This window comes from Alexandromys fortis, unplaced genomic scaffold (assembly GCF_014885135.2).
Source record: "Alexandromys fortis isolate MF-2015 unplaced genomic scaffold, M_Fortis_MF-2015_v1.1 scaffold_90, whole genome shotgun sequence".
NCBI lineage: Eukaryota > Metazoa > Chordata > Mammalia > Rodentia > Cricetidae > Alexandromys > Alexandromys fortis.
The window spans coordinates 6,909,502-6,936,958 of NW_026067985.1; the positions used below are offsets into that span (position 1 = coordinate 6,909,502).

The 27,457-nt window shown below is 43.8% G+C and overlaps 2 protein-coding genes across 10 annotated transcripts in view; one reads left to right on the top strand and one right to left on the bottom strand.

Annotated features, from left to right (window-relative positions):
- Tmem116 (transmembrane protein 116) overlaps window positions 1–13,688 on the top strand; it is a 61,331-nt gene extending 47,643 nt beyond the window's left edge. For 8 of the 9 annotated variants that reach the window (XM_050159133.1, XM_050159135.1, XM_050159132.1 and 5 more), the window contains 6 exons: window positions 3,908–3,957; window positions 5,594–5,677; window positions 8,002–8,140; window positions 10,014–10,158; window positions 10,563–10,636; window positions 11,239–12,801. In XM_050159133.1, the coding sequence (XP_050015090.1) occupies window positions 3,908–3,957; window positions 5,594–5,677; window positions 8,002–8,140; window positions 10,014–10,158; window positions 10,563–10,636; window positions 11,239–11,445 (699 nt within the window). In that variant the 3' untranslated portion in view covers window positions 11,446–12,801. Of the gene's footprint in view, window positions 1–3,907; window positions 3,958–5,593; window positions 5,678–8,001; window positions 8,141–10,013; window positions 10,159–10,562; window positions 10,637–11,238; window positions 12,802–13,095 lie in introns of those variants that run through there. The other variant, XM_050159128.1, reaches the window with a different exon arrangement.
- Window positions 12,914–20,707, bottom strand: LOC126511748 (disintegrin and metalloproteinase domain-containing protein 1b-like). Its single transcript, XM_050159125.1, has one exon. It carries the CDS (start codon window positions 18,303–18,305, stop codon window positions 15,951–15,953), a length of 2,355 nt encoding a protein of 784 aa, XP_050015082.1. The 5' UTR covers window positions 18,306–20,707; the 3' UTR covers window positions 12,914–15,950.
- Between the last annotated feature and the right edge of the window lie 6,750 nt (window positions 20,708–27,457).

Genomic DNA, 27,457 nt, shown 5'->3' on the forward strand with positions numbered 1-27,457 from the left:
TTAGTGATTTCTCAGTCTTTATTTCTAAATGTCTTTACATTTTTTTTTCCAAGACAGGGTTTCTCTGTATAGCCCTGGCTGTCGTAGAATTCATTCTGTAGACTATGTTGGCTTTGAACTCAAAAGATCCACCTGCCTCTGCCTCCCGAGTACTTGGGGTTAAAAGCGTGCACCACATTAGACTTAATATTTTTGTTATTGTTGTTGGTTTGTTTTTGAAAAAGGGTCCCATGTAGCCCAGGCTATCTCAGATTACATAATCAAGGATGATCTTGAACTTCTGATCTTCTTTCTTCTACTTCCTAAATGCTGGGATTCTAGGTGTGGACCACTAAACCCAGTTTATGTGGTGCTGGGATTAGACCCAGGACCTCTAGAATGCTAGGAAACACTCCACCACTGTGCTACAAAACGCAGGCCCATTTTCATCTTACACATCTTACTAAATATTCTAACCTTAACTTCTGTAATATTTATCACTTTATTTTTTTTAAAGTAAAATTCTGTTAAGGGCATGATAAACAGTCTGGAAAGCTGCTCCACCCTCTCCTAGGACCTGCAGATTGCTTCCCAGTGGACACAGGGAATAGCCCAGTGACTGTTTGTTGTTTGAGTAAGTGGAAGAGCGTGTGGATTAAATGTGTTCGTGATTGACTCAGAGTCATCAGCAACGCATCAGTGTTGCATTAAGGGTAGAAACAAAAGCACTTCCCTTTGGAGTCATTTGAACAAGAGTGAGTCCAGATTTGAATTCTCTACTTCACGATTTCTGTGCCTTCTGTCCTGTCTGTTGTGAGTCTGAATTTGTGCCTGCCTGAGGCTGTCTTGTAACTCTGCCCCTGTCTGTCTGTCTGTCCCTCCATTAGGGCTTTCCATGTCTTCTTAGTGAACAGCACAGAAGTATCACCTAAGGAGGCAGGGTGGGAATGTTACAGGATCTTTAATAGGACTTTACAAGGGATGAAGTCACTGTCTCCAACTGACAATAATAACAAACATTATTCTTTACTTTTTTGTATTTCATGTACATTGGTGTTTTGCTTGCATGTCTAACTGTACGAGGGTGTTGATCCCCTGGAACTGGAGTTACAGTTGGGAGCTGCCATGTGGGTGCTGGAAATTTAACCAGGGTCCTCCGGAAGAGTAGTCAATGTTCTTATTCACTGAGAAATCTCCCTAGTCCCATAAACATTATTCATTATCAACTAATATTCAAATATTAAGTTCAATATTTGTTTTCACAAAATGATGTATATGCATTGTTCTGGGTCACTTGTCTGTTTTTTTGTTGTTGTTGTTGTTTTGTTTTTTGAGACAAGGTTTCTCTGTATAACTTTGGAGCCTGTCCTGTAACTCACTCTTGTTGACCAGGCTGGCCTTGAACTTACAGAGATCCACCTGCCTCTGCTTCCAGAGTGCTGGAATTAAAGGAGCATGCCACTACTGCCTGGCTGGGTTACTGTCTGATTTATAGCCATAGGTATATCATCTCATGTTTTGTTTGTTGAAAAGGCTCTTGCTATGTAGCCCATGCTGGCCCACAGCTCAGTATGTAGCCAAGACAGTTAGGCATCAAGTTTTCATCGTAAAGTTCAGTATTAATCTCTATAATCCATGCTGCCTCTTCAACACCAAAATGCTGTGATTGTGAAAATGTCATTTCTTTCTTTCTTTCTTTCTTTCTTTCTTTCTTTCTCTTTCTTTCTTTCTTTCTTTCTTTCTTTTTTCTTTCTTTTCTTCTGTTTCCTTTTCTTTTTTTCTTTTTCTTTTTTTTGTAGTTTTGGAGACTGTCCTAGAACTCGCTCTTGTAGACTAGGGTTGCCTTGAATTCACAGTGATCTACCTGCTCTGCATGCACCACCACCACCCAGCTTTTCCTTTTTTTTTTTTTTAGCTTTGTTCAAGACAGTCACTGGTAAGAAAGGGTAGGAACAAATATTGTTCTCTCTTTTTTCCTCTGGTCCCCACTTCCCAGAGAACATGGTAAAAAAAAAAAAAAAGAAAATGAAACATGAAAAGTACCCATAAGCAGCATCATAAACAAGATACTACAGTCTTTACAAAAGCATTCAATGAAACTTCTTGGAGGCAGGATTTTACTATATAGACCAGGCTGGCCTTGAACTCACAGGGAGCTGCTTGCCTTTGCCCTCCAAGTGCTGGGACTAACGGAGTAGCCACCACACCTGGTAGCAAGTGTGTTTGTATCCGTAGTTACTGGCCACAGTGGCCACTGAGCGCTTGTCATGTAACTGCAAAATGAAGGAACTGACGTGGGGAACTCAGGCTTTGAACCAGAGTCTCTTACTCTGTAGCCCTGGTTGGGGCAGTATTAGAACTTGCCATGTACCTTAGGCTGGCTTCTAACTTGCAGCCATCCTACTGCCTCTGCCTTTCAAATTCTGGTCTTGGAGGCATATGCCATCATGCATGGCAGGAGTTGACATTTTCATTTTATTTAGTTTTACTGTAAGTAGCTGTGTGCAGATAGTAGCTGCTGTGTACAACAAAAACTCCACTCTCTCTGCTGCCATTTAATCTTGCCCACTCTGGGCATTCCACAGGCATAGGTGTCTTCTGCACCTTAACCTTGCATGATCTCTCCAGTTAGGAAGGGCCTGTGGCTACTTACCCCTTTCTATGCTTGTTTGTAGGGAAGCAAAGAGCTGGGAGTTTGTTTTCTTCTCTTTGGGCGATGAGTGCCTCAAAGCACAGCAGCTCCCAGAGCTTTGCCCACGACTTCACTCAAAGCCCTGGGCTTGAGCTGGGGCTCCACTGGCCAAGTGTGAAAAGCAAACCCATAGGCCATGAACTTTCCATCATGATACCAAGTTATGCTTATCATGATAGCAGTTATGCTGCTGCAGATTGTTTAGTCTCTGATGCAAGTGGGGAGTATTCATCTGTCTGTCTGGGAGTGTTATGGATTTGAACCCAAGACTCATCTATGATAAATACATATTCCATCACCCTATGTAATGCAGCACACTGTGTGTGGTGTGTGTGTGTGTCTGTGCATCAATGTGTAGAGATCAGTAGTCAACACCAGCTGCTTTCCTCTGTTGATCTTCACCTTCTTTGTTTTGTTTTGTTTTGTTTTTCAAGACAAGGTTTCTCTATGTAACAGTCTTGGCTATCCTGGAACTTGCTCTGTAGACAAGGCTGGCCTTGAATTCACAGAGATCTGGCCCACCTCTGTCTACCGAGTGCTGGGATTTTGTTTTTGAGCTATTTCTTACTGAACCTGGTATTTGCCGTTTGTGCTAGTCTGATTGGCCTGTGCAGCCCCTAGGGTCTGTCTGTCTTCCCTCGCCTCCTCTACAGTGTTAGGGTTGCTGACAAGTGCTGCTTATGCCTGGTTTCTTGTGTGGGTGCTAGGGATATGAACTTAGGTTCCTATGCTTGCTCAAAACCACTTTATCTACTGAACTGTCTCCTAAGTCTCCAGATTTTAAATGTTCCGTACTCTAGCATAGTCTTATATCCAAGGGCTCCTCTGACTCATGTCAATATTGGCCAGTTAATACTTTGTGCTGGCCAACTTATACATGGCTTTATTCATCCGTGCCTTTCTGGGGCTAAAAGAAAAAAACATCCTATGAGTTCAAATATGCCTTTATCCCTAAAAGAATTTGTTTCAGCACTCAAGCTTTGGATTAAATTACTCTCTGTAGTCTTCTGGGTTTATTATTGTTGTTGTTTCTTTTTAGCGTAGTAATATAGATAAAACACTGTCATGTTTTATCTATACACTGTCATGTTTTATCTATATTAAGGGAACTGACTTTGATGGGTTCTATAAACAATATGACTGACAAAGCAACGGGGCTACTGGAAATGTGTGTGCATGTTTACTGGTGACTTTGGCACTGGTCCTAACATTTTTTCACTTCTCATCTTTTCATAGGTGATAAATCATACTTGTCAAAGTAGTCACATAGTATTCATTTTGTCAAGGTAAGATTTTTTTCTTGCTGGTAAGGTGACAAAGGAACAAATGCCTGTTACTCTTCATTTCCACTGTCACTCCTGTGTCTTTATAGAGCATTAAATGATAGGAAGCAACAAACATAATTATTGATTACTTTCTTCCTTTCCCTAGTTTGATATTAGAGAGCTGGGTTTTAGCTCCAACTCTATAACATTAATTATTTGTGGCTTTGAACAAACCTCTTTCTTGCATTTGTATATATGTGAGTGTATATATATATATATATATATATATATATATATGCTTATGTTTCGGGTGAATACTTCTGTGCTTGCGTTTCGGGTGACTACTTCTGTGCTTGCGTATGGAGGAAGCTTGATGTCAGCTCCTTTCATTTATCACTCTCTCTTATACACCAAGAGAGTTTCTCATGGAACCCAGAACTTATCAGCATACCTGCTCTTCGGACCAAGCTACCTTATCCTGGTGATTCACATCTCTGTTTCCAGTATGCTGGACAACAGGCTGACCTCAAGAGCTATCAGTTTTTTATGTGGGTCCTGGGCATCCCACTGTACCCCACTCCACTCCTCAAGCTTTACCTGCTGAGCCCAGCTCTCAAGATCAGTCCACCTTATAACATTGTGTGAGAATCCTAGTCCAGAAAGAATCCAGATCCACACAAAGAAGCAGTCACATTGGTTTTAGACTTTATAACTTTGCTCCCAAATCCCTTCTAGGTCAGTGGCTGTATTTTAAGTGGATAAACAATTGTCTGTTTAAAGAGTAAGCACACAGGAAAGGTAAGGACAGGAATTAATCTGGCACTGCAGAGTGAAGGAGACCATGCAGAGCTGTTCCATAGTTTTGTTTGTTTTTTGAGACGGTTTCTCTGTGTAGCCCTGGCTCTCCTGGAACTCAATCTGTAGACCAGGCTGACCTCTCAAATTCACAGAGATCCTGCCTCTTGCCTCCTGAGTGCTGGGATTGAAGGTGTGCACCACCACCTCGTGGCAGTTCCATTGTTTTCTTTCATGTAGATTTTTTCATGTAAATTTTGTTTTGTTTTGCTTTTTTGTGACAAAGTTTTGCTATGTAGCTCAGACTGCCCTCAAAATCAAGATCCTCCTGCCTCAATTTCCTGCATGCTGAGATTACAAGCCTGCACCACCACACCCAACATCGCTTAGACTCTGATTTGTTTTCTTTTTTAAAAAATATTTATTTATTTATTATGTATACAATATTCTGTGTGTATGCCTGCAGGCGAGAAGAGGGCACCAGACCTCATTACAGATGGTTGTGAGCCACCATGTGGTTGCTGGGAATTGAACTCAGGACCTTTGGAAGAGCAGGCAATGCTCTTAACCACTGAGCCATCATTCCACTACTGCCTGACCTAGCAGATTTTTATCTGGCTATAATTCCAAAGATTCTCAAGAAACTATTAAGAGGTCAAGTTAGATATAAAGTCCATTTTACAATGAAGTTCCTTGGGAAATAGAAAATAAGGATAGCTATGGTATGTGAGATGTTTTTCTTCATGTAGGTCAGGTATGGGGAGTTGGGGGGGTAATCTAGTCAGAGGAGGAGACTATTTTACAAAAGGGAGAAGGGCATGAACATTTCTGGATAATGGCATAATCCATTTTCTCCTATCAGCCTGCTACCTCTGCTGCTGATGACACCTGTGTTTTGTCTGGGCAATGTCAACGAATGCTTCCACAACTTTAGCCAGAGCCACAGGTGAGCAAGGACTAACTCAGCTTTTCATTTGTTCTACATACTTTCTAGCCAACATGTTTTGCTTTGGTGTTTATGACTTCTGGGAAAAGACCATAGATTCATTCCCACTATAATTAAAATATGTATTGTTTAATTGCTAGCAGGGTGAACAATCTCTGAAGCAAATTTTAGGTTGCCATGCAGGAGGATTATGGGGAAGATTATTAAAGAGGAAACCACATGAAGACCTTCACTATCTTATGTAAGCAAATAAAAATGTTTTGTTCTGCCAAGTTAAGTGGTTAAAGCACCTCATAACAATCTTTGGGTGTCTGCATAAGTAAGTTACAGAAACAACAACAACAAAGCAATGGCTGTACATTTTTGGGTAGCTATCACTGAGTCAGGGGTACTGGTAGGGTCCAAGAAGACCCAAACAACCCAAATACACAAGAACTCATACAAAGCAAGATCCAGCAGTACAGACTTGGGAGCTGACTGTGTCACTGAGCATTCATTTCAGCAAGTATTGTTTTTAATTTTATTTTTTATTGATATTTATTGAGCTCTACGTTTTTCTCTGTTCCCCTCCATGCCGTCCCCTTCCCCCTTCAGTCCTCCCTCAAGGTCTCCATGCTCCCAATTTACTCAGGAGATCTTGTCTTTTTCTACTTTCTACTTCCCATGTAGATTAGATTAGATCTATGTAAGTCTCTCTTAGTGACCGCATTGTTGTCTAAGTTCTCTGGGATTGTGGTTTGTAGGCTGGCTTTCTTTGCTTTATGATTAAAAACCACCTATGAGTGAGTACATGTGATAATTGTCTTTCTGTGTATGGGTTACCTCACTCAAAAATAACGTTTTCTAGCTCCACATATTTTCCTGCAAAATTCAAGCTGTTGTTTTTTTTTCTGCTGTGTAATACTCCATTGTGTAAATGTACCACATTTTCCTTATCCATTCTCCTTCGATTGAGGAACATTTAGGTTGTTTTCAGGTTCTGGCTATGACAAACAAAGCTGCTATGAACATAGTTGAGCATGTGTCCTTGTGGCATGCTTGGTTTTTTTCTTTTTCTTTTCTTTCTTTTTTTTTTTTTTGTACTGTCTCTGCTATGTGATCAGCAAGTATTTAAACAGAAAAACCACAAATGTCTGTACCAAGTTGCACTTATATTTCCCACCAACCTGGATGGGATCTTTCCTAGGGACACTGTTCTTTGGTTCACTTGCCTTGTTCTCGTTGGTTGTTTTACTCAAGTGTGGTGGGGCAGTGTACCCACCATTTGTGCCTCACCTTGCTAGCCAGGATGCTAGTGATGTCAGTTACCCAGGGAGGTCTTGGAAACTTAAACTTTATTTCACTTTGCTTTTCAAGATGGAATTTTTATTCAAAATGGCTTCAGTTTGGTTCCTTCTTATAATGGGAACTTATCTTCCAGGGACTGGGGTCATCAACAGACAACTGGTGGGTACCAAAATAAATACCTAGCATAAAATGGAGCTTCTTTAACCATAACCATTTGTTTTACTTGTGGAGGTAGCTAGCCCAGGCAGTAGAATGTTTGCTGGGCTTACACAAAGTCTTGGGTTGGATTCCCCAGAGCTGCATATAGTATGTGTGGTGGTGCATACTTGTGACCTCAGCACATAGGAGATGGAGACAGGAGGTCAGAGTTTTGAAGCCAATCTGAACTACTTACTAGTTTGAGGCTAGCCTGGACTACATCATACCCTGTTTCAAAAAAATTACTTGTTTTGGAAATGGGTTCTAGATATAATATGATGTAGTCAGGCTGAAGAAACACAAGGAAATAGACAGTCCAGAGTGACTCAAGGTATTTCATCTGTGGGAAGGAACAGGGTGTTATAGGTAAGAGCCCATTACTCACTGTGCTGGGTAGTTTCCTGTCAACCTGACACAAACTAATGGCCTCAACTGAGAAAGGGCCTCCATAAGATGGGGCTGCAGGCAAGCCTATAGGACATTTTCTTCATTAGTGATTGATGTTGGGGGGACTAGTCAATTGTGAGTGGGGCCACCGGTGAGCTGTTGGCCCGTGGTTCTATAACAAATCAGGCCGAGCAAGCCATGAGGAACAAGCTGGTAAGCAGCACCTTTCCATGGCCTCTGCATCAGCTGCTGCCTCCAGGCTGCTGCCCTGACTTACTTCAGTGATGGACTAAGATGTGGAAGAGTAGACCAAATAAAGCCTTTCATCCCCCGCTTGCTGATGGTCATGTGTTTATCACAGCAGTAGTGACCTCACTGAGACATTCAGGTTTGGTTTTGTTTCTCTTGTGTTGTCATTGTCGTATCATCCTGCCCATTGGTTCTCTTCCCAGGTGTCTCCTAATGCACTCGCCCCCGTCAGCCATGATTGAACCCCTGCCTTCCACCAACACATCTGTCTGCAGTGTGCTCTATTTTTATGGTGTCACTGTTTTCCTGGCCAGCTTTTTCTTCAGCCTCCTCCTCATCACGGTATGGTACCACCTGTTTGTTACTGCTGAAAGGATGGACAGAGAGAGATAGGCAGTGTTCCAAGACTGGAACACTACAAGAGGTGTTTCCCGGGAGCTGGAGAGATGGCTCAGAGGTTAAGGGCATTACCTGTTCTTCCAAAGGTCCTGAGTTCAATTCCCAGCAGCCACATGGTGGCTCACAACCATCTGTAATGAGGTCTGGTGCCCTCTTCTGGCCTGTAGGGATATACACAGACAGAATATTGTATACATAATAAATAAATAATATATATATATATATAAAAGAGGTGTTTCCCATGGTCCAGCACCAGGGAAGTGACCATGACTGTGAGGATGTAGTTCAGCTGGTAGAACACTTCCCTAGAGTGCACGAGAGCATGGGAATCAGAAGTTCAAAGTCATCCTTAGTTTCATATAGCCAGTCTGGGCTGTGTATGAAATTCTTTCAAAAAAAAAGGAAGAAAGGAAGGAAGTGACAAGGATTTGTTGACAGTGTAATTACTGCCTTTGTTTTTTTGGACTTCCCAAAATCACATGATAAGCAGGAAAAAAAGCTTCTATTAGTTAGGTGACAATCATGTTCACTCTAGAATTAATGTGTTTCTTTGATTCCCATGAGAACCCAGAGTAGAAAGATCACATGACATGATGTATCCTTTATGTTAGTGACATTCTGTGACATAGAACCTGTGCTTTGATTTAATTTCCCAGATAATGAAAACATGGGTTTTTCTTTTTTCTTTTTTTCTTTTCTTTTTTTTTTTTTTTTTTTTTTTTTTTTACCTTTGAGACAATTTCTTTAGTCCTGGCTGTCCTGGAACTCACTCTGTAGACCAGGCTGGCCTCAAACTCAGAGATCCTCCTGCCTCTGTCTTCAAGTGCTGGGGTGAAAGGTGCGCACCACCATTGGTTGACTGAGAAGAGATATTCTCTCTCTCTCTCTCTCTCTCTCTCTCTCTCTCTCTCTCTCTCTTCTCCCTCCCTCCCTCCCTCCCTCGCTCCCCCCTCTCTCTTCGTTTTTCAAAACAGGGTTTCTCTGTAGCTTTGGAGCCTGTCTTGGAACTAGCTCTTGTAGACCAGGCTGGTCTCGAACTCACAGAGATCCACCTGCCTTTGCCTCCCGAGTGCTGGGATTAAAGGCTTGCGCCACCACCACCTGGCAAGAAGAGATTTTTTTAAAACTCCTCTTTTACTCAGAGTTGAGAATTTAGTATTAGCCTTTGTACTGATAAACTTCAGGGCATGAAGTATAAAACATAGTCTCAAAGAATCACTAATAAGATATTTTAAGAGATGGATTAGTTAGAACTCACTTTAACTTCCTGGATGGGAATGCAAGTTATTAGTACAATGCTTGCCTATTATAGTCTGTGGATTTGATTCCCACCTCCACAAGAAAACAACACACCTTCCTATATATATTGTGATTTGTTTAAGGTTGGGAAAGCCAGGGGTTGATGATGTTCACATACTGAACATAATAACTAAAAGTTTGGTTAGTATCTGTTTGTCTACATGAAAATTCCCACTGGGTATTTCTCCAAAGTCTGCTCTCATGGTAAAGAAGGAGAGTGACTTTTTTTTTTAAGATTTATTTATTATGTATACAACATTCTACCTCCATGTATGTCCACACGCCAGAGGGCGCCAGATCTCATTACAGATGGTTGTGAGCCACCATGTGGTTGGTTGCTGGGAATTGAACTCAGAACCTCTGGAAGAGCAGCCGGTGCTCTTAACCACTGAGCCATCTCTCTAGCCCAGGAGAGTGACTTTTTCCGGCAGGAATTTCTTGCAGAATGAGCCTTCTAAGATGCTGGGAAATTTGACTAAGCCACAGGCCTACTACTCACTGCTACACTCATGTTTAGGTCTTGCTCTTCCATGCCCAGTCATTGTATAAGAAGTTTGTGAAATCGACAGGCTTTCTGGAGAGTGAGCAGTGGGCAGCGATTTACACTGTGGGCCAGCGAATGCGCTTCTTCCCGGTAGCCTTTGTATGCTGCTGGGGCCCAGGTTGGTATCTTAGTAAAAGGAATTGGAGGTGAAGGAGGTGGCTCACTAAAATCATGACTGCATATTCCTATCTAGCTTGTAAATTTTATTTCTTTACTTATTGCTTTATTTTTTAAGACAAGGTCTCATTACGTAGACCCCAATGGCAATGGCCTCAAACTCACCAGAGGTATACCTACGGCCTCTGCCTCAATGCTGGGATTAAAGACATGTACGAGTCCACCTGGCATTAATCTGCAAGTTTTAATCAGTACAGACCAGAAATGAAGGCCAAAGTCTCAATGGTTTACATAATTGGTTAATCTCAGTGCTGATCTTCAGTTCCCTGTAGCTTTTGTTGACGGGATGTGTTGCAGGCGTGTGCACTGAGAGCTGACAGCAGTTTACACGTTGTGTGTTTGCAGCTGCCACACTGTTGATCATAGAGCTGACCAAGCCCCAGGACACCTCCCTGCACATGGCTTTCTCTGTGCTCCAGGTAACCCCTTCCAAAGCCAGAATCTTTTGTCTTGCACCTTTGTACCTGGTTCTCTCACACTGCCATTTAGAGGGCACACAGGTTTTCCCCCTTCAGTATATTCATTTGTGCATTGCAAAAGAGAACATCTAATGTTTATGGTTACTAATGAAGAATATAACCATTTCCTGAAAGGCTAGTCTAAGTGTTTCTGGGTCCAGTATGGAGCACATTTATCTCTGGGCAACTTTGTTTTGATATATTGAAGATATGGTTGGTAGAATAAGGTCTCCCAGGGTATATATTCTTGTGAGACACTGATGGTGATGCTCTCCCATCCAGAGTGAATCAAATGGCACAAATTACCTGTGTGTAGTGAGTGATAAGCAGGAAGGGAATTTTTTGCTTTTCCACTTTCCTCCATTATCAGAAGAAAACTTTTTAGAACAGTTGGCAGTTGAAGCCGTTTTCTTGTCCTCATAAATACTAAAAAGTATAGCAGCCGTCAGCTGTCCACAGCAGGATGCAATGTGAAGAGTTTAGATGAGCTTGTGCACAGTCCAGCAGCTCCAGTGACGACGCTGCACAGAGGGTTGGGCTCCACCGTTCTTCGTCTCTTCCAGGCTCTCACAGCAGCATCCCAGGGTCTGATCAACTGTGGCATATATGGCTGGACACAGTGCAAGTTCCAGCAGCTAAAGCGTGAGCCTCGCCATGATGCAGATACTCAGACCCCATTGCTGTGCTCACAGAAGAGAATCTATAGCAGGAGCCTAGACCCACCGGAGTTTTCTCTTGCTTTTGCTTCCAGCTCTTCCACCATTCTTTGAAACTATGGAACTAGCACATCCCGGAAGTGAATGTTTCATGTGAGTGGATTCTGCAGGTCTGCAGGGAACACCCCCATCTTTTCTGGCATACTCCAGACTGGAGAAATAAAAGGGAATGTAAGCTGTGGTCAGTAATGGTTCTGGGTGAATTAGGAAGGATCTCTCCAGGTGCTCATTCAGGGAGGTATAGCTACTTTCTATCTTAAGAGATTCATTACTTTTTCAGATACTAGATTTGTTTACATCTCTTCAAGAAAAAATAAATTTCAGGTTCACATATATGTGTGTCATTTGCAAACTCTGCTCCACAAAAACAAGGGAAGTAGGAAGCCATGCAACAACTTGCAGGTGTGCAGTGAGGTTTCATGGAGACCTGAGAATGCTCACACAGCCAAAATGCTCTGCTGTATCCGTCATTTGTAGTATTTTAGTGTTTTTCAAGTTGTTTATTATAACAATTTTATATAGAATTTTTTAAACTTTTTTTTTTGTTTTGTTTTTGTTTTTGTTTTCGAGACCTGTGGCTTTGGAGCCTGTCCTGGAACTAGCTCTTGTAGACCAGGCCTTCCTCGAACTCAGAGATCCGCCTGCCTCTGCCTCCCGAGTGCTGGGATTAAAGGCATGTGCCACCACCACCGGCTCAATTTTTTTTTTAAACTTTATCTAAAAATATAAGTAGATTTGGTGGCTGTATCCATCTGAAATATTTATGACTAAGCAAAGCTTCCTTAGTGACCAGTAGAGCTATGGTGGCAGAATTGTATGTCCTATACATGGTGAGAGGAATTGGTCACAGTTGTTATGAAAACCACAGAGGCCCCATAGTTAGAGCCATGGCTCCCAGGACAGTGGCAGTAGTCACCACAGCTCAGCCAGCCCTAGGATTCTTAGTGTTCCCAACATCATTATTCCTTGAGCCCTACCAAGCTCAAGGCAGCTTTTTGTTTTCTCCACAACATTGACTGTCAGTCCAGCATCTAAACGGTTTTTTAGCACTTCTTTCGCAGACATACTGGTAGTGTTTTATGGGTAACAGTGAGACCAGAAGCTCTCCAGGATTTAGGTCAGAAGAAACTTCCTTATATAATGAACAGAAGTGACCTAAAGTGAGTTTCCTGAGCACACCCAGGTCAAAACTTGTGCCACAGAGTGGTGGGAAATGTAACGGCCGGCAGCATGGAACAGATCAGAAGAAAGCCCTTTGCCTGACTTGTGGGTTTTGTCTGCATTCAGTCTGTAATAGCTAGTCAAAACAGAATGCATATCTATTTATAAGAACATGGTGTAAATAACTATGGATATACTAATATGCCTTGGAACTCTAGTAATAAAGAATAATTTACAGAAAAAAAAAACCATCTGAGAGTGGTGGCACAAACCTTTAATCCTGCACTCGGGAGGCATAGGCAGGCAGGTCTCTCTGAGTTTGAGGCCAGCCTGGTCTACAAGAGCTAGTTTCAAGACAGGCTCCAAAGCTATAGAGAAACCCTGTCTCAAAAAACAAAACAAGAAAAAAAATCATTGATATATAAGGCTTAGTGAGTTGCCCACTTTAGAAAAAATAATAGGCTTATTTATAAAAGATGGTCCTCAAATATATATTTATATGAACATGGAAAAAATTTGTAAAATGTGGAAATTGGTTCACAGAGATTTGCAGAACAAGGGTTCAGAGACCTATAGCCAATACAGAAGGGAAGACAGGACATGGTGAGCAAGAGAAATGAAGATATCTTTTGATAAAGGGATGAGCATCCAGAATCCAAGGAGCACAGAGGTGAGACCAGTGTTATAAGAGTGTGCATTCTCAGTGCGGGCTTAACAAGGTACGCTCATGGTTGGTCTGAACACACTTCCTAGGCAATGTCCCTCCAGATGAGGTTGTCTTCCAGCATTCTTAAACCACATTCTTTTTCCCTCATTGTCTTCCCAACTTTTGTGACATTAAAATCCTTAAAATCCTTTCTTTTCTTTCCTTCTTTCCTTTTTTTCCCCTTCTTTTTTTTCAAGACAGTGTTTCCCTGTGTAGCCTTGGCTGTCCTAGAACTCACTTTGTAAACCAGGATGGCCTTGAACTCACTGAGATCCTCCCGAGTCTGCCTCCCAAGTGCTGGGATTAAAGGCGTGCACCACCATCACCCAGCTTAAAATCCTTTTTTTTTTTAATGCGGGTAAACATTATTACAACCTTAAGTATGGATTTTACCTATCCACATTAAAAACAGTTCAGCTATAATCTGAATCAAATCTATAAATCCTGTCTTCTCCATTCTAGGAAAGTGAAGTGTTTGAGATTTGCCTTCATATGAAGTGAAATCACAAAAAAAGATGTTCTCATATTTAAAGACAATTTTTGCCTGTAGCTCTGATTAAACAAATAAGCCTTTGAAATGCCTCTAATTACAGTTCATCCTTTCATTATGTCCATAAACTTCAAAGACCCAGAATCAAGGCTGGTGTTGGAGTGCTTCCCCTGCAGAAGTGGTGACGTCTTCTAGAATAACACGCTAGATGGTGCAGGCATGTGCTTATGGGATAGAGAAGTGGAAGACTCCTCTCCCCACACACAGGGAAGCCATGATTGATAGGATATGGGGAATTTTGAAGCTGGTTCTCAAAGCAGGGTGAAAGTTTATTTTTACTTCTTTTCTATTGATGGAAAAAGAACGGTTTTTCCCCTTTGAAAAAACACTTGACTAAGCTGTTCTCCACTCAATCATAATGACAAAATTCCATTTCAGAAGAAATCTAGAGAAACAGTAAGCCATGTTCCTTTTCAAATAAATGTAGCACTTTTATCTCCATGTGATATCTTACACCTGTAATCTCAGGACTCCAGAGGCTGAGTTAGAAAGATTACTTTGAGGTTGAGGCTAACCTGGGCCATGTAGTTGGAAGCCAGTTTCTTGGCTACATGTGTGAACCACTATATCAAAAACAAACAAAAGTAACACTTTGTTTTCATCAAGAACAGAATTGTATCAATTTGGGGTTACCTTATTTTATTTTTTTCAACTGAACTCCAAACAAGGGAGCTCAGCTTGACTAATGGGATGAGCAAAGATGTGAGGTCAGCCTGAGGAGGTCTGCTCCTAGACCCCTAAGGACAACATGACCCCTGGGCATGAGAGCATCACTAACTGCAGCATCTCTTCCACACTGTAACTTCCCTTTGTTCCTCTCAAGTCTGAAGACAAATCTAGAATCTGGAATTGGCTTTAGGAAACTAAGGAAAGTACTGGGGTCTTGGCTGGCCCGAGGCACCCAGAGAGGCAGGGAGAAGGTGGCAGGACATGGCCAGACTCTGTTGAGGAGTGTGTTCCTATAGGAGCATCAATGCGTCAATTACTGAACTTCTTCCTCATGATGCTACAAACACATGGCAGGATGACTTATGAGAAAGGCTGTCCTTTCTACAGTCATAGCACAAAGTAATTCTGTTCAGCTTCATTTTGTTTTTAGGATAAGTCTTGCTAAGTAACCCAGGCTGGCCTTACACTTTCAGTCTCCTTGCTAAGCCTTCTGAAGAAAGCTGGCAATATGGCAAACAGCACCATCAATACTTACTTAGTGCTGGTTGCTGCTGCTTCCTCTTCAATATACGATTGTTTGTTTATTGTGTAGTGCTCATGTCTGTGCAGATGGAGGTGCCTACGCATCTGCATATAGGGTAGAAGAGATGTTTAGTGTCCTCTATGATTCTTGGTCTATTCTTTCCCTAAACCTAGAGCTTGCATTCTCTGGGCTAGAAACCATCAAACCCCAGTGAACCTCCTGGTCTTGCCAGTTTGGATTATGGGCATGTGCAAGATCCCTGTCTTGTCTCTTGTTAGGTGAGTGTGGGAATCTGAACTTAATGACTGTACAGCAAGCACTCTTTGTCCTGGAGATGTGGCTGATGTCTGTAATGTTGACTTCTTAACTCAAGATTCAAAGTTAGGCCTTCTTCCTTATGAGGTACAGCCTTTACCACATAGCTACAGAACCGAACATACTCAATAATTACATGGAACCCAAAGGCATATCTAATGTTAAGAGTTTTATTTAAAGACTCATCCCTTGAATATATTTTTGGGCAAGTCAGAACACTGAATCTTGCGGGAATTGCCCTTACATAATAGGTAGTTGTTATTTGGAATAAAAATCCTGGAGATAGTGATAAATTCAGGAGCACCAGACAATCGATGTGGAAGAAAGCATGTCCTAAAATACAGTTTCTGGTGACCAAAAGAATTAGCCCAAAGATACAAGAACCTGAATGTCCAAAGATATATGTGACAAGTTCAAATGAAACATGAAAACTAGAGTACTGAAATATTGACTATGGAAACACCCATCAACTAAATAGTAAAGACAGAGCCTCCTGTCTCGCTCACAAGTGTATCCGTAGGCCCTGGAGTCCCAGGGAGGGATCACAGCTGGCAGTTTGCGCAATCTTTGCTTTACTGAGCCTCTCATTCTCAGGGCTGCAAGAGGCTTGGCTGTTGGCTTTATGTTCCCCCTACTTATTCCTCTCCCTTATCCTCTTCCTCTTCTGTTTCTTTCTCCTCTTCCTCTTCTTCCTCTTCCTCTTCTTCCTCTTCCTTCTCTTTCTCTTCCTCAGCCTCTTCCGGAACCTTCTCAAACTCTGAAGGCTCTACTTCATAAGGAGTCTCTGACTTGCTGTACGCAATCATGATGCATACAATTATAAAGAGTATTGTGAGTATCAAAATAGCAGAAAGAACTATCAGTTTTAAGTTAAGTACCAACTCTTTACCTTTATCTTCAGGATTTTGACTCTCAAATTCTGAAGGATTTTCATCTGATAGTTCAGGAGTGGGACCGCTGTCCATACTGCCTCCAGTTCCTTTATGTCTGCAGTCAGGGGGTGCAAAGCCGTTTGAACAATGACAGTGCCCTAAATCATTACAAACTCCATGTTCATTACACAGTTCCTTACTGCAGGAAGGGTCGGTGGAGAATATGTTGCTGTCTTCACAGCTGAAATTCTGACACACCTTATTTGAGCCACAGTTGGTCAGGTTCTTCACATAGCCTCTGCCAGGGATGTCTGTCTCATCACCAGGAGCATCCATGCTCCAGCACCAGTTCACTTTGTGAGGGACTTGGATCAGTGTATGTTTCTGTTTGATTGGTGGTAAGAACTGTAAGTCTGTACATATAAGTTTCCCACACAGACTGTTTTGCTCTGAACAAGTGATATATGTTCCTGGAGACTCAGAAGAAGGCCCACAATTTCCAAACCGGTACCCTCTGCTGTTCAGGGAACTGTAGCATTCATCAGAGGCAGATTTTGCACCAAACCCAAAAATACGTGAGCATTGAGAGCTAGGGTCCAGGCACTGACCCTCAAAGCAGAAGTAAGCTTCATGACAAACAGAGCCATCTTTCACTATCCTGTTCTCAGGACATATTGCAGAGGTCCCATTACAGTATTCTGCCAGGTCACAAATTCCATCAGCAGGACGACAGACCTGTCCCTTCTTTTTAAATTTACATTGAAAACAGCAAAGCTCATTATTACACTCTGCATCCTGCTTAAATTTACAGTTTTCATCACAACATTGGTTACTGTCACAAGCAGAACCACAGTCACACTCTTCTGACTCCTCTACCACACCGTTTCCACAACGGGCAGCTCTGCGCTTGCGGCTTTGGTGCCAAGGCCTGTCAAGCAGGCAGGCCCCTCTGTGGTCATGGAGGAAACGGTAGAAGTCGTCAGCGCTGCAGTTGCTGAAGCCACTGTCCTTGGTGATATCCTCGTGCATGAGGCAGAAGTGCTTAGGGTCACAGGCGCAGGCTGGGTGGTCGTGCTGGATTCCCAGGTTGTGCCCCAGCTCGTGGGCCACGAGCGCCGCAAACAGCAGGACATCTTCATGATGGAAGGCCTCCACAGCCGCTGCAAACCCACCAGAACAGGCACCATCGAGAAACGCCTGGCCCTCGTTCTCTCCTGGGTGATGCCCGACGATCAAGTGTGCCACATCATGCCTGACACGGCCCAGGAGCTCCTCCTGTCTCCAGCGGTTGAAATTCCTCAGTGTAGCCTGCAGGTCCACCGGGGCCTCTATCAGGTCCCCCTCTGACCAGACTTCCACGCCCACCAGCACCATCTCTGTGTTTAGTCCCCTAGTGAAGCTGTTGGCCAGAGCAATGATGTCCACTACTGCCCGGACCGTCTCGGTGATGTTGCTGCTCCACATCTGGAACCGCTGGTGGTTGACCACGACGAACATCTCCACGTACTTGGTGTGTGACCACAAGTCAGACAGCTCCCGTGGGTCATCGGGTCTCCTGCTCCTCTGCTGCTGCCCAGTGTCCCCTGGGCTGTCTTTGGGAATGACACTGCAGGAGACGCGAGGCTGATGTGCCACAGTGTACAGGGTGTGTTCGAACTCTTTGGAGGAGAGCACAGGCTCGATGCTGTAGGATGTTTCCTCCTTGATCAGGATGCCCCTGAGGCCTGAGCAGATGTTGACAGAGACAAAGGAGCCTGGCACCCCTTCCATGTAACCTTCATAGTGGCAGTCCTGTGAGAGGAGAGGCATTTCTTGCCCCAGGACGCCATTGTGGTAACTGTAGACTGGGAAGTTACTGGCAGAGTGGTCTCCCTTTACCTCCAGGTGAAGCAGCTGCTGCCGGCCCTGCATCAACAGCATGTAGGACACCCTTCCTCCGGGATCTTCACTCCCCTTGACTGGCAGTCTCTTGGGGATGACCGTTTCATAGGAAGAGTAATATACAGATCCTATGTCACAGAACGTACTTGGAAGAAAAATTAACAGCACCAGGAGCAACATGGCCACCAGCTTGACACACAAATGTTCTGACATTTGCTCCAGCCTTAGCCTCTCCATCTGGGAGCCCAAGTCTAAAGTGCTCCTGCAGCCTTTATACAAAGCTACCTAGGGTTTACTTGGAAATGAAAGAGGAGGCTGAGTATATCACTGTAACCTGTCTACCGTGGCCCTCCTGAATCGGTTGATGCTATGGGCCTGTGTATTAAGCAGCAGTGGTGGCAGCCTCTCTCCCCGACACTGAGCCCCTGCTATTACCCCCCAGCTACACTGGGTAGTTAAGTAGTGGTTACTTCCCACCTCTGTGAACTTAGCTTGCTAACTGGGTCTTGTCCTGGTGTCTCTGACCTCTGTGCCCTTTCAGATCACTTCCATTATTGGTGGCTTCTTTCAGAGTCAGCTCTAGTGCTCCATCGATCAGTTCCTTTGACAAGATGGAGAGATGTACCGTGACAGACTCTGAACTCTAGTCTACCTTCAGACTACCTTGAAAGAGGATATAACATCTCCACGGCTCACTCAGCAGGGCCATACGGAACACCCCTCCCCCACCGCTCTCCCACCCTTCCTGTTGTCAGTTGCTCAGCCAACCCCAGATGTTCCAGATCAGGTATCCTGGAGATACCTTAGGTGCACACACTCTGTTATCTGTGTCCTGACCTCTAAAGCCCTTGTTCAATAGACAGGCGCATCCTAACGCACTCAGAGGGGAGACCAGGCTGTTAGATCAGGCCAGTGAGCTGACTCCCTTAACTGTGTTTCAGCCTGTGGGGAAGACAGTAGTCACCCTTCCTATCTCTAGATTTGGCTTCTCAGAGGCCGTGACGATGGCATGGTACCCTCCCCATATGTGTGTTTGTGTCCACAGTGGCATCTCTAAGGCGTCACCCTCTTGATAGTCACCTGATACATTGATCCTCTAGGGTTATGTGTGGATTGTATGTGCTTCTTTGTTTATGTGGCAGGGTGTTGCTGATCGCCCCGGCTATCCTGAAACTCTTTTTTTGTTTGTTTGTTTGTTTGTTTTTTTGAGACAGGGTTTCTCTGTGGGTTTGGAGCCTGTCCTGGAACTAGCTCTGTAGACCAGGCTGGTCTCGAACTCACAGAGATCCACCTGCCTCTGCCTCCCGAGTGCTGGGATTAAAGGAGTGTGCCACCATCGCCCGGCCTATCCTGAAACTCTTCATCTTCCTCCTGGTCCTGACATTTGATGGGATTACCTGTGTGAGCATTTCTTCTAGCCTCTGTGCACAAGAGTCCCATGAACTCATGCCAGTGTGCGTGCAGACACACACTAAGTTTTCACAAGATATATTTGTGTATCCCTAGAGGATGCATTGCGTCATTCTGTATGTGTAAACAATGCACAGTAATTAAAGTGGGGGAGTGTTTCTAGCCAGTATCTGTTGGGGATATCATACTTCTTGACTAACTTCATTTGCAGAGTATTACATTGTTTTAACAGTTTACCCACAGTGCTGCCAAAACCTGGAACTAAACTAGAAGCAATTCTCTGTGTTTGTGAATCTTACTGAACTGTTTTCTACTCCTTTTCCTCCACCCAGCCTCAGGTGACCACCCAGCCTCGGGTGACCACCCAGCCTCGGGTGACCACCCAGCCTCGGGTGACCACCACCCAGCCTCGGGTGACCACCACCCAGCCTCGGATGACCACCACCCAGCCTCAGGTGACCACCCAGCCTCAGGTGACCACCACCCAGACTCAGGTGACCACCACCCAGCCTCAGGTGACCACCACCCAGCCTCAGGTGACCACCACCCAGCCTCAGGTGACCACCACTCACTCTGCTCTTTAGCAAAATTAAACTTTTCAGTTTCTGCAGAGGATTAACAAACATGTTATTTCTTTTGCTGTCTGACTTACTTCACTTGGTGTGACCTCCAGTTCCCTCTACATTATAGCAGATGAGTAGGCTGGCTGTATATCTCTGGTATAATCGTCCACCTTCAGAAATACAACCAATTGTAGAGTTGCTAGATCTTTTATAGATCCTATCCTTGTGTTTTGTGAGGACTCTACAAAGGGTTTTCTGTAATGGCGGTGCTAGTCACATCCCCTTCAACAACATGTACGAATTCCCTTCCCATTGCGTGAGTGTTTGGTTTTGGTCTCCTGATTTGATTTCTAACGCCTCAATAACCACTGTGGTTGGGCACTGTTTCATACATTTGTTGGTGATTGAAGGTTGGTTTTGTTGGGTAGAATGTTTGTCTTTTGAGATATCTCAGGATAGCCATTGTAGTCCAGGGTGTCTTCCAATTAGAAATCCCCCTGCTTCAGCCAGGGGTGGTAGCACATTCCTTTAATCCCAACACTCAGGAGGCACAGACTGGTGCATCCCTGTAAGTTGGTGCCAGTCTGCTCCACAGAGTAAGTGAGTTCCAAGACAGCCAGGGCTACACAGAGGAACCCTGTCTTGAAAAGCAACAAAAAGAAAAAGAAAAGAAAGGCAGAAGGGAGGGAGGGAGGGAGGAAGGGAGGGAGGGAGGAAGGGAGGGAAGGAAGGAAGGAAGGAAGGAAGGAAGGAAGGAAGGAAGGAAGGAAGGAAGGAAGGAAAAAAATCCCCTAGTCCCCTGCTTGTGCCTCAAGTGCTGAGGTTTCAGGCACTATAGTCTCTGGCCCATTACCATGTGCCCAAGCTCCTTCTTTTACTCCTCCAGATCCTTCATACTGGAAATCAAATGTATGTTTTGTATGTGCTGTGCAAACACTGCCTCAGAGCTACACACACAACTGTGTGTTCTCTGGAGAAGTGTCTCTTGAATTCCTTAGCCCATTGTAAAATTTGGATTAATTTGGTTTTAGTGTTCAGCATTGTATGATCATCATATGTTTTCAAAATTTAAGCCCTTATCACATGAATGGTTTACAGGTCTCTTTTTCAGGTTCCACAGTCTTTGTCTTGCCTCTGTAGTTTGGTAGACACTTATTGTATTTTTACTTGCCCAAGTCTTTGAGAAGACTTCTTAGGAAAGAAATCACTGTCCAGAGCAGAGGTTCTCAACCCTCCTAATGCTGTGACCCTTTAATACAGTTCCTCATGTTGTAGTGACCCCAACCATAAAATCATTTCATTGCTACTTCATAACTGTAATTTTGCTACTGCTATGAGTTGTGATGTAAATATACCTGATACTGAGGACATCTAAAATGCAACCCTGTGGAAGGGTCATTTGACCCCAGAGGGTTCCTGACCCACTGGCCAAGACCTGCTGCTCCACGCCAATGCCTTGAAGTGTTTCCCCATGTCATCCTGCTGCTCAGTGGTTCAGGGGTTCTGTTGTTGTTGTTTTGTTTTTGTTTTTTTGAGACAGGGTTTCTCTGTGTAGTCTTGGCCCTCCTGGAACTCATTCTGTAGACCAGGCTGGCCTGGAACTCACAGAGATCTGCCTGCCTTTGCCTCCCGAGTGGGATTAAAGGTGTGCACCATCAGTAACCTGGCAGATTTCAGGTTTTACATTTCAGCTTGCCCCTCTTTTTCTTCCATTCTCCCTCTCTTTCTTTTGCTTTCTTCACAGGAACTCCTGTATCCCAGAATGGCCTGGAATCCACTATGAGATTGTAGTCTTTGTACCTCTGTCTTCCAAGTGTTAGGGTCATGGGTGTGCACCACCACAACCAGTTTATTCGGTGCCAGAGATCAAGCCCTTGAGCTTCGTGCATGCATGCTAGGTGAGCACTGTGCCACCTGAGCCGCACATCAGGCCCTGCTTAGTCTTTTTGGCTCATTTTGAGTTGATTTCTGCATATGTTTAGAGGGTATAATTCAGCATAATTCTCTCACATGAGTTTATCCAGTTTTGCCAGCAGTGTCTATTGGTGGGACTGTCTTTTCTGCTGCTTGTTCTTGGCACCTTTATCCGATGTCATGCTGGTGGCCTGAAAGCAGTATTTTTATGACTGGTCAGCCTGCTGTTCTTTGTAATGTGCTTACCATAACAAAGCCTCAAGGAAGGAATCTTGTGGGTGTCTTAACCATGTGTGTTAACTTTGTGTGTGCCTTTCTGTCCATTTAATTTGTCTCTGCATCTATTTTTATGCTGGTTCCTTGCCTTTTTATTTATTTATTTATTTATTGTCTATACAGTTCTATATGCATGTATACCTCCAGGCCAGAAAAGAGCACCAGATCTCATTACAGATGGTTGTGAGCCACTATGTGGTTGCTGTGAATTAAACTCAGGACCCCTGAAAGAACAACCAGTGCTCTTAACTTCTGAGCCATCTCTCCAGCCACCCCCCCCCCCTTTTTGAAACCAGGTCTCTTGTAGCTCAGGATTATCTTTTCTTCACAACCTAGGAGCTGGAATCAGACACATATCACCACACCCAGTTTTCTTTGTTAGCTTTTCAACTAATTCTTTGACAGTTTTATGTATGAATATAATATTCTGGTCACACTCACCCTCCATCCTCTTTCCCTCTTCCTACCCCACCAGTCCCCACATCCTTCCTCCATCAGGTCCTCATCCTCAGTTCATGTCTTTTTGTTTTGTATTTGCTTTGTGACTCAGACCCACTAGGTTTAACCAGGGCTTGTCCTGTGAGCACTATGAAATGCTATCCACTGGAGCATAGGTAACTCACCAGTGGCTGCATCACTGAAGACAATGGCTTCCTCTCCTCCCACAGCCATGAGCTTCTCTGAGTGGGATGGGCCACAAAAGTACCTCCCCTATCTATAATGTTAACTACCTCACACTTGGTCAAACTCTCTTTGGGTAACTGCAGCTAGTTTGAGTTCTGAGCACTTCAACCATGTTATGACCATCCATTTGGGTGCTTACATTCTTTCAGGCCCTTCTGTGATATGCTAGGATCCTTGGAGGGAGTGATACCAGTATCCCATTAATCCTCAGCACCTTGACAGTGTCTCTCACTAGATGTCGTGCTGCAAAGAGAAGCTGCTTTGATCAAGGCTGAGGACAGCACGAACCTGTGAGTGTAAACAAATTTGTCAGACAGTTTACAACATGTCCATTTAATAAAATGAAGTGTAGGAGGTGTCCTTAGGTCCTGTGACCTCCCATCCAATGGCTTTTGACCAGGTCCACAGAACTGGAATGATCTTACTCCTTCAGGGTGTGCATCAGATCTAATCCAACATCATCTGGTTACCCCCAAAGAGTGCTGCCACTATTGTACCAGTGAGCATGTTGAGTTGTTACTGAAAGACCCCCAGTGTGGGGAGACTCTCACTCAAGCCTCGGGATAACATGACCCTCCCCCCATGTAACTCACTAGAAACTGTCCTTGCTGCAATCACACGAGGTTTATTGACAGGTACCAGTGCACTGGGGCCGAGACTCATAACCCACACAGGGGAAGAGTTCGACCCCGAGTAACTGGGAGAAGGAGTTTTTAAAGGAAGAAGCCACAGCCCAGTAATCTGAAAGGGGTAGGGAGCACGTCACAGAAAATTACGAAAATACCAGTGATGATCACAAGGGGGCAACTCCCTGTTTCTCAAGATTATACTCAAGATTATAATCTAACTTTATCTTCAGCCAGTTCCTGAATCCTAGATTTCTGATTCTTCTCTCCCTGCTTAGATTTTTGGCTCTATTTTTTCCTGCGGTGGGGGGGGGGTGTCTGGATTTATCTAGGTCTTTCATTACTACGCCGTGAAAAGGTCTGAAGTTGGAGAGCAGCCTGCTGACTTTTCTCTTTGTTTTAGTTACTATGATAAAAGTCCATGATTGAGGCAATTTACAGAAGGAAGGGCTTATTTGGAGTTTGTAGTATTAGCGGGATACAGGCCATCACATGACAGCAGGGAAATGCTGCCAGCATGGCAGAATAAAAAACTGAGGACTTGCATCTCAAACTATAAGCAGGGAAAAAAGAGGCAAATTAGAAATGGCAGAAGTCTTTTAAAACATCAAAGCCAAGCTAGGTGTTGGTGTACACCTTTAATCCCAGCTCTCAGGAGGCAGAGGCAGGCAGATCTCTGTGAGTTTGAGGCCAGCCTGCTCTACAGAGCAAGTGCCAGGACAGCCAGGGCTGTTACATATAGAGACCCTGTCTGTCTCAAAAACAACAAAATAGGGGCTGGAGAGATGGCTCGGTTAAGAGCATTGCCTGCTCTTCCAGAGGTCCTGAGTTCAGTTCCCAGCAACCACATAGTGGCTCACAACCATCTGTAATAAGATCTGGTGCCCTCTTCTGGCCTGCAGACATACAGTCAGAATATTGTATACATAATAAATAAATATTTAAAAAACAAAATAATAATAATAATAATAATCAACATCAAACCCTGCCTCCAGTGGCATACTTCCTCCAGCAAGTCCAGCCATCAACTAGAATACAAGTGTTCAAACACCCAAACTACAGAGGGACATTTCATCCAAGACACAACAGTCCTGCAGCTGCCTGACAGTCCTGCAGCTGCCTGACAGTCCTGCAGCTTAGCACTATAGTTAGAAAGGAAGTCTCTAGCTAAGCTGGAGTATGGTTTCTCTCTATCATGAAACCAAGACATGTGGTGTCTTCTGTTATAGGGTCTTACTCTCTGGTCCTGGTGGTAACCCATAGCAATAACATGACCTGTATGGTTTGGGGTCTCTGGGGACTTCATAGCCAGCATTCCTAAAGAGAGGTTGTTATTCTATTGTAGGATTGAACCCAGAGCTTCCTGCATGCTAGGTAACCATTCTGCCAACTGAGCTACATTCCTAGTCTGCTACTTTGATTACTATGACAACTGAATAATGTACTTTTCTGTTGTCACTTTGGTTCAGTATTGGTTTTGGATATCCTGTGTTTTTGCTTGTTTATTTGTGTGGGACACATTTTTCTCAGTGTGTGCCAATCTATATGAATTTTATAATTTTTTGTACTTTAGAAGGAAAGTCAGTGACAGTGACTTTTTTTAGAAATTGCATTACATTTATAGATAATTTTTTAGATTTTAAAATTTTATATGAGTCAGGCGGTGGTGGCGCACGCCTTTAATCCCAGCACTTGGGAGGCAGAGGCAGGCAGATCTCTGTGAGTTCGAGACCAGCCTGGTCTACAAGAGCTAGTTCTAGGACAGGCTCCAAAACCACAGAGAAACCCTGTCTCGAAAAACCAAAAATAAAAAATAAAAATAAATAAAATAAATAAAAAAATAAAATAGTATCTGGATGAGCATTTTGCCTGCATGTATATGTACACCACATTAGGACCCCTCTGTTCTCAGGCTATTCTGAGAGTGACGCCTCCTTTAGCACTCAGGGACAGGTGCAGAGCAAGCCTTCTCTTCAGTGTTTGTGAAAGGAAGACAGTGGCCATGCAGTTGACATCAGAAGGATTCAGATGTGCAGAGAGAGGGTTGCAAGTCACAGCCTTCGCCTGGCTTCTCATACGCTGCTGCAGTGCTTGGGAGGACTCAGGATGGGCCCCAGTGGCAGGCTCACAGGCAGCAGCAGTGACCTCCATTGCCTTTGGTCCTTTCCTTCCACCTAAGGTAAGTTATGAATCATAGAGTGTGAGTACATAGGAGACCTACAGGGGTCCAGAGAGCAGGGAAACAGCTGCACCATGTGGGGCTCTGGCAGAGCAATGAAAAACATTTAAGATAATTTGGGCTAAGGGGATGAAACATGGGTCTGTGACTGCCTTGTGAAGTGAACTAGGATGGGACCAGAAGGTCAGAAAGGACATGGAAGCGGTGGGTGGTGACAGGGATGCCAAGTGATCTACCTGGACAGCCAGGATGAGGAGAAGGAGGTGGTGGTGGAAAGGAGAGGCCTAAGCTGGGTCTAGGATGTGGTTTGGCTTCTTTTTACTTTTCCAAATCTGAGTGTAGGGGCTGTTAATGTTAAAACCCTCTTTATGTGGGAATTGATTGCTGTAAGCTACCTTCTCATCATTGCCTTGATTTAGCTGTAGATTCCCGTATGTGGTGCTGTAAAACTTTAAGACAATCCTAAGAACAATTCTGGGCCCTCTCAGTGTCAGTGCCTTAGTGCTCCCCCCCCCTCGCTGAGAATCTAACAACTATACATGCACGTACTGAAATGTTGGGAACTTCCATCTCCCTGAGTCCTTGTGAATGTTCTCCAAATAGAACTCAGTTATTGATAGGGGCAAGATAACCCTTAGGTGCTGACTCAGTTCCTGGTGTTTTGACTCAGTCCCTAGGAAAAGGGCAAAGTGACCCTCAGATGTTCCCTCTTACCTCATTTAATCTGGCAACTGCTCTCCAGCCAATTATTGGTAATAGCCTTTTTGAATAAACCAATCATAATAGTTAAGGAACAACCCTCAGATACCCCCCTTGTTTCTGTGGCTTTTTCTTTTAAAAGTAGCCTGTACCAGCTATTCAGGGTCTTTCTGACTTCTCGAATGCTGAAAGACCCTGTCATGACAGAATTAATAAAAATCCTCATGCTTTTACATCAACTGTGGTGTGAGAGATAGTCTCTTGGGGCGATTCCTGGTAGTTGGACTCTAGGGTCCAACAGTGCTGTCTTGCATTTGTTTTTTATAAAATCTCTTGATTTTTTTTTACTTAGCTGGTCCCTTAGGTGCATCTTACTGTTTCCAGGTGCTTGTGTACTGTCCATTTTTGTTGATTTGCAGTTTGTCCTTTCAGCATCTGAGAAGAGGAGTATGATGAGTATAGTTTGGCTTTTCTTTTCTTTTTTGTTTTTTATTTTGTTTTTCAAGATGGTTTCTCTGTAGCTTTGAAGCCTGTCCTAGGAACTCACTTTGTAGAGCAGACTGGTCTCAAACTCACAGAGGTCCACCTGCCTCTGCCTCCTAAGTGCTGGGATTAAGGGCATCAGCCACCACTGCCTAGTATGCTTTGGCTCTTCAAGACAGGGTTTCTCTGTGTAGCTGTGGTTGTCCAGGAACTCACTCTGTGACCAGCCTGCCCTTGAGCTCACAGAGATCCACCTGCCTCTGCCTCTGCCTCCTTACTAAGGATTAAAGGCATGTGCTACCATCACCTGGCAACTGCCCACCTGAAAGCTCTAGAAAAAAAAGAAGCAGACTCACCTAGGAGGAGTAGAAGACTGGAAATAATCAAACTAAGGGCTGAAATCAACAAAATAGAAACACAGAAAACAATCCAAAGAATCAATGAAACAAAAAGCTGGTTCCTGGAGAAAATCAACAAGATTGATAAACCTCTATCCAAACTAATAAAACGCCAGAGAGTGAATATGCAAATTAATAAGATCAGAAATGAAAAGGG

Excerpts from the sequence above, each read along its gene's own strand:
- LOC126511748 (XM_050159125.1), bottom strand. The coding sequence starts at position 18,305 with ATGGAGAGGCTAAGGCTGGAGCAAATGTCAGAACATTTGTGTGTCAAG.